Source organism: Camellia sinensis, chromosome 3, assembly GCF_055761805.1.
Source record: "Camellia sinensis isolate YWXY chromosome 3, ASM5576180v1, whole genome shotgun sequence".
NCBI lineage: Eukaryota > Viridiplantae > Streptophyta > Magnoliopsida > Ericales > Theaceae > Camellia > Camellia sinensis.
Window position 1 is genome coordinate 201,485,738 of NC_138963.1, and position 7,147 is coordinate 201,492,884.

The 7,147-nt window shown below is 45.3% G+C and overlaps 1 protein-coding gene across 1 annotated transcript; it reads right to left on the reverse strand.

The window, feature by feature from the left end:
• Positions 1-320: 320 nt before the first annotated feature.
• On the reverse strand, positions 321-2,047 carry LOC145822162 (uncharacterized). Its single transcript, XM_082918762.1, has 2 exons — positions 2,041-2,047; positions 321-733 (listed from the first exon to the last, which is right to left on the reverse strand). The coding sequence occupies exons 1-2, from the start codon at positions 2,045-2,047 to the stop codon at positions 321-323; spliced, it is 420 nt and encodes a 139-aa protein (XP_082774888.1).
• Between the last annotated feature and the right edge of the window lie 5,100 nt (positions 2,048-7,147).

Sequence of the window (7,147 nt, forward strand, 5' to 3'; positions counted from 1 at the left end):
CATACACCGTCGTAGACTTCCCTCATCATGTAGGTCGCTTGGGTAGGATTGAGGCATCTCAGGTATGGACGCGAAAAGCCACGTTTGTACAAGAGGCCGTTGATAAGAATGTAGTTGGATAACTGGGCCCTGACTTTAGCAGCATGCTGTTTGTCGTTTGGCAATTCCCCATTTGTCAAAAATAGGAAGATGTCAACTGCCCATGGAATAGGTTCATTTTGGAGGAAGTGGACTTGCTGCTGGTTTGGGGCAATGGTAGGGTGGGCTAGGTATTCAAGGTGGACGCCATGGCTGAGGTCTGACTGGTTGGCAGAAGCTAATTAAGCTATTTCATTTGCCTTGGAGTTTTCCATCCAAGGGATGTGCTTGATGTGGAAAGTGTTGAAGAGGCGAACAAAGGGGAGTGCAATATCTCGATAGGCCCACATTGTGTCGTCCTTGGCGTCGAATTCCCCCGTGATTTGTCCGACCATCAATTGGGAATCACTAAAGACTCGGATATGGCTCACACCAATGTCTCTAGCTAAGCGAAGACCTACTATCAGGGCCTCATACTCAGCCTCATTGTTGTTTGCGTCAAACAGGAAGTGGAGAGCACACTTGAAATAGCCACCCTCGGGGGCGGTGAGGATAAGACCAGCCCCACTGTCTTCCTTGCGGGATGATCCATCAACATTGAGGGTCCAAGAGTAGGGATCTTCTGCCTCAGTGTTGAACTGCTTGGGCGGGAGGGCTGTGGCCGGAGTGGGATTAGTGAATTCTAAGATAAAATCTGCGACAGCGTGCCCTTTGATCGCTATTCGAGGTCGGTAGGAGATGTCAAATTGGCTGAGCTCGACTGACCATTGCATAAGTCTACCGAACAACTTTGGTTATTGCATTATCTTTTTCAAAGGTTGGTCAGTGATGACCACTATGAAGTGGGCTTGAAAGTAAGGTCGGAATCGTCTTGAAGGCCAAGGCCATTTTTTCTAGCAATGGGTAGTTCTGTTCTGCTCCTCTGAGAGCCCAGCTAATGTAATAAACCGAGCACTGTACTGAGCTGTCCTCCCTGATGAGGGCCGCATTGACTCGGTGCTCGACACGACTAAGTAGAGAAAAAGGGGCTCACCCGTGAGCGCTTGAGAGAGTAAGGGGGGTTGGCCATGCACTGCTTCAATTGTTGGAAAGCCTCTTCGAATTCGGTCGTCCACTCGAAAGCCTGCCGAAGAACTTTAAAAAAGGGTAGACACTTGTCTATTGCGCGGGAAATAAAGCGGTTGAGGGCAGCGACTCTGCCAGTAAGTCTTTGAACCTCTTTAACCGTTCTAGGCGATTGCATTTCTACCAGGGCCTTGATCTTTTCAGGGTTGGCCTCGATACCCCGCTGACTGACTATGAAACCCAAGAACTTCCTAGATCCTACGCCGAAGGCGCATTTCTCTGGATTGAGCTTCATTTGATACTTTCGTAGGGTGTCGAAGGTCTCCTGTAGGTCGGCTAGATGATCAGAGGAGGGTTTACTCTTGACTAGCATGTCGTCGACGTATACTTCCATGCTCCGACCTATCTGGTGATGAAAGACGGCATTGACTAACTGTTGGTAAGTTGCTCTGGTATTTTTCAGTCCAAATGGCATGACTCGATAGTGGTAAGTTTCCCGGTCAGTGATGAAGGAGGTGTGTTCCTGGTTAGATGAGTGCATCAGAATTTGATTGTAACCAGAGAAGGCGTCCATGAAATTGAGCATTTGATGACCGGTCGTGGCGTCGACAAGCAGATCTATGCGAGGAAGGGGATAACTATCTTTGGGGCAAGCTCAATTGAGATCAGAGTAGTCGACGCAGAGTCGCCATTTACCGTTGTTTTTACGGACCAAGGCCATATTTGATTGCCATCTAGGATAGTCCACGTTCTTGACAAACTGTGCCTCCAGAAGCTTATCTACCTCAGAAGCAATAAGAGCGTTACGTTTTGGGTGGAAAATGCCCTGCTTCTGGCGGAAGAGTCAGAAATGGGGTTCGATGTTCAAACGATGAGTGATGAAGGAGGGATCAATACCCGACATGTCGGAATGGGTCCAAGCAAACACGTCATTGTCCTCGGTCATAAGGGCTGTAAGATCGGCCTTGGCTTGAGGGGATAGTTGGCTGCCGATCTTGGCTATTTTTGTTGGGTTGGTGGGATCAATAGGGACTTCAACAAGTTCTTCCACTGGTTCCCTTCTGAGTAATTCGTCTTCGTCTCTGACGTCGAGTCCTTCGATGATCATGGTCTCCTTCAACTTAAACTCTTTGAATGAAGCGACGTAGCATTCTTTAGCCACAGTGTAACGCCCTCAAAATAATAACATTAAACCCATCAAATAAGACATGCATTGATATGTAAAAGTTCCACATTCTTCCATTTATCAGAATTCCATTACATAAGTATTACATGTTAACAACAAAAGCAAATGCCCTATGGGCTTACAGCTTTCCAAGTTAACACTTGGTTACAACAAAAGAGTACTAACTCATTACACATTAAGCCCTTGGCTTGAATTTACATGTAATACATCAAAAAGTAAAACGACAAAAGTATGTCCGCCTCTAGCCTCCCAAGCTATATCCTTGGAGGTGGCATGCTACCTGTACCTGAAAATGATATTCCCATATAGGGTGAGCCACAGCCCAGTAGAAATACACTAAACCAACCATGAACAATGACTAAAAGATTAGCAATTGATAGATGGCCAACACTGATACATTCACATAAATCACATATTTATGTCATACGACTTATGAGTCCAAGTTACCTTTCATTTTCCCTTTTTCAACAGATAGGCATATAAGCTCTACCCACATTCTCAACAGATATGTATAACAACAATATCTACATTCACAGATAAGCATATAAGCTATATCCACATTCTACAACAGATATGTATAACAACAATATCCACATTCACAGATAAGCATATAAGCTATATCCATACTTCACAAAGATAAGCATATGAGCTCTATCTTCATTTCTCTAGACAAGCATATGAGCTGTATCTACGGAGTTCATCCCCTATCTTCTCCCAACACTATCCGGTTTAGAGGTACATCCTCTATCTTCCCCTAAACCGCGGAGTACATCCCCCATCTCCTCCTCTACACATAACGTATACAAACACATTGGTTCTATATACATTCACTCAATACATACACTAATGTATTCTATCAACCGTCAAATTCCATGACACATTCCATTGATTAGTTTCCGTTTGCCTAATCATCATGCATTGTCTACAACAATCACGACTATCCTCCACCGATAGCCCAAAGCAATTATTTCTAAACAGAAAAATAAATGCACAATTGGATATTCAATCAACATTTCATTTCGGTGTGTGATAAACAATTCAACTACACCCTTTAACCCCATACATTCCCAATCTCGACAATTCCATTTCATTTCCTCATTTCTCACAATTAATTATCCCGATTAATCAAACAATGTAATTAGGTCATTATCCATAATTAACATTTCAACCCTTAGGTCCCATTTTCATCAATGATTCAACATTTATTCCATTTCTCTATGCCAAACATGCATCTAGGTTTATTATGAATAAAACCCCAACTTTTGTAAAATTGCACAAAAGCCCCAAACTTTCACCAAATTACCAAACCAACCCCAACATCTCAAAATACTAAAATTTAAAGACAAAATCCATAGAGAGGAGTAGGATATCCCTACCTCAATTTCGGAGCCCCAAAGGAGAAGATGACAAAACCCAACGTGCTCCAAATCCCGAAATTTTCAGATTAAAACGTAGCCCTCGACGATCAACAACTTTTTTGTAAAGGCCAAAGATGAGCAAATCACTCCTACTAGATCAAAACCTAGAGAGAAGGTAGAGTTCTAGAGTGAGAGGCTCAACAATGGTGTTTTTGGAAAAGTAGGAGAGAGAAGAGAAAGTGAAAAAATGATTTGAAAAGTCAAAACACGGAACTTAAACCCAGTCGACCCACTCGAGCGTCAAACACCCCGCTCGAGCGTCACTCACAGACTCCCGCTCGAGCGGCGGATACACACTCCCAGAACTTTTACAGAACCAGGTCTCCGCTCGAGCTTCTAATTCCCCGCTCGAGCGGCACTCACACAACCCCGCTCAAGCGGCCAACCCCACGCTCGAGCGTCCAACACTGGACAGGAAATACTGGATGGGTGAAATTCCCGCTCGAGCGCCAAAACCCCCGCTCGAGCGGACAGGCCAAAATCTGGGCAACTAGTTTTGGTTTCTAAACTCAACCAACCTGTAACAAACCTGCCCAACACATCCTATAACTCAAATACGAAGTAAAAAGGATGTAAACAAGATAATAATTAACTACCAACATCCACGGACACATGTCCGGATCACTGTACAACAAGGGTAAACCCGGGATCGCTATAACCTCCCCCCCTTAAAGAATTTCGTCCCCGAAATTAAGCACAAGTTTTCAAAAACAAGTTTTTCTCCATTTTAAACAATGTTACATTTTAACATTCAACAATTCGACCCATTACCGGTCATCCCATCCCTTTAACAAGAGGCATTTCACAATATGTAAATAACATATGTACTTTCAACATGCATCAACATTATGCATTATCTTTCCAATTTCAACAATATATTCAACATATATAGTGTCACTTTCAACTTCCATATGAGGCAAGTTCCAAAACATACTTCCAATAAACCAAAACATTTTTAATGTTTCACAACTTAAGACATATATAAAAGCTCTTAAGTTCAACAATAGTTCAAAATGTAAATACAAGATTACATATCAACAAACAAGTCCGGATATTTCTCACGGACTTCCAACTCACGTTCCCAAGTGGCTTCCTCCACTCCGTGATGTTTCCACAAGACTTTCACCAAAGGAATAGTCTTGCCCCGCAGGACCTGATCCCGCCTATCCAAGACCCGAACCGGTCTCTCCTCATACGAGGCATCCTCATCTACCTCTAAATCAGTCCAATCCAACACATGTGATGGATCTGGCTCATACTTCCGAAGCATACTCACATGAAACACGTCATGAACTCCGGACAACTGCGGCGGTAAGGCTAACCGGTAAGCAACCTCGCCAATCCTCTCAAGGATCTCAAAAGGACCAATAAACCGAGGGGATAACTTCCCACTCTTCCCAAACCTCATCAAGCCTCGCCTAGGTGATATCTTCAGAAAGACATGATCACCTACCTCAAACGCCAAAGGCCTCCTTCTACGGTCGGCATAACTCTTTTGTCGACTCTGGGCTGTAACAAGCCTCCTACGGATAAGCTCAACTTTCTCCGTCGTCTCCCTAACCAACTCCGGACCCAACAAAGGTGCATCACCCACCTCGGCCCAACAAACTGGAGACCTACACGGTCGGCCATACAAGGCCTCAAACGGTGCCATACCGATACTAGACTGAAAACTGTTGTTGTAGGCAAACTCTACCAATGGCAAGTGCCTCTCCCATGTCCCACTGAAGTCCAGGACACAACCCCGAAGCATATCCTCGAGGATCTGAATAGTACGCTCGGACTGCCCGTCAGTCTGAGGATGATAGGCCGTACTAAAGGTCAACTTAGTGCCCAAGGCACTCTGCAAACTCTGCCACAACCTAACAGTAAAACGAGGATCTCTATCTGAGACGATCGTCACTGGGACCCCGTGCAATCTCACTACGTCCCGAATATACAAGTCGGCAAGATGATCTACCGAATCTCTCACGCGCATAGGAATAAAGTGCGCCGACTTAGTCAACCGGTCTACAACCACCCAAATAGCATCACTACCCCGCTGAGTCCTCGGAAGACCTACAATGAAGTCCATAGTGACATGCTCCCACTTCCACTCGGCAATAGGCAAGGGTTGCAACAAACCCGCTGGCCTCTGATGCTCGGCCTTCACTTGTTGGCAAGTAAGGCACTTCGATATGAAAACAGACACATCTCTCTTCATACCCCGCCACCAAAAATGGCGACCCAAATCCTGATACATCTTAGTACCTCCCGGATGCACCACAAGGCGCGAACGATGAAACTCTCGGAGTACTTCCTCACGGCAAGACTCCGGTACAAACAAACGGTCTCGGTATCTCACACTCTGGTCGGGATACACCGTCAAACCCTTCTCAACTGTCCCACTGGAGATATTCTCTCGGAGGGATTCTACCTCAAGGTCACCTCTCTATGCCTCTAACACTCTAGTCACAAGTGTAGGCTGCGTAACAACAGAAAACAAGGCCGCAGCCTCAACAGATTCGCCCAGTAGCAAATCAAACTCGCCAAGTGCTCCCAACATCCCCCATTCTCGGATGGCTATACTAGCTACATCACTAATGGATTTCCTACTAAGGGCATCGGCCACAACATTGGCCTTTCCCGGATGATAATGCAACTCAAAATCATAATCCTCGATGAACTCCATCCATCTCCTCTGCCTCAGATTCAAGTCTCTCTGTGTAAACAGATACTTCAAACTCTTGTGATCCGAGAATACCTCGAACCTCTCACCATAAAGGTAGTGCCTCCAAATTTTCAAGGCAAAGATCACTGCTGCTAACTCTAGGTCGTGTGTGGGGTAATTCTTCTCGTGTATTTTCAACTGACGTGAGCCATAAGCTACCACTTTCCCCTCTTGCATCAACACACAACCCAAACCCTCTCATGAGGCATCACAATAAACCGCATAACCCAACCCTCTCTCCGGAATAATCAACACCGGAGCGGTGGTCAATCTAACTTTCAGCTCTTGGAACGACTTTTCACAAGTCTCACTCCACACAAACTTGACTCCCTTCCGAGTCAGTCTAGTTAACGGTGACGCGAACCTGGAGAAATCTTTCACAAACCGACGGTAATACCCAGCTAATCCCAGAAAACTGCGGATCTCAAACATACTCTTAGGCTGTGCCCAATCCTGCACTGCCTCAACCTTGGATGTATCAACAGACACTCCTTCCCCGGATACCACGTGGCCTAATAATTTGACTTCCCTCAGCCAGAACTCACACTTCCCAAACTTGGCATACAGCCTATGGGCTCTAAGTAACTCAAGCACCACTCTCAAGTGTGCCTCGTGCTCCTCCTCAGAAGACGAATAGATAAGGATGTCGTCCACAAAAACGACTACAAACCGATCCAAGAATTCCCGGAA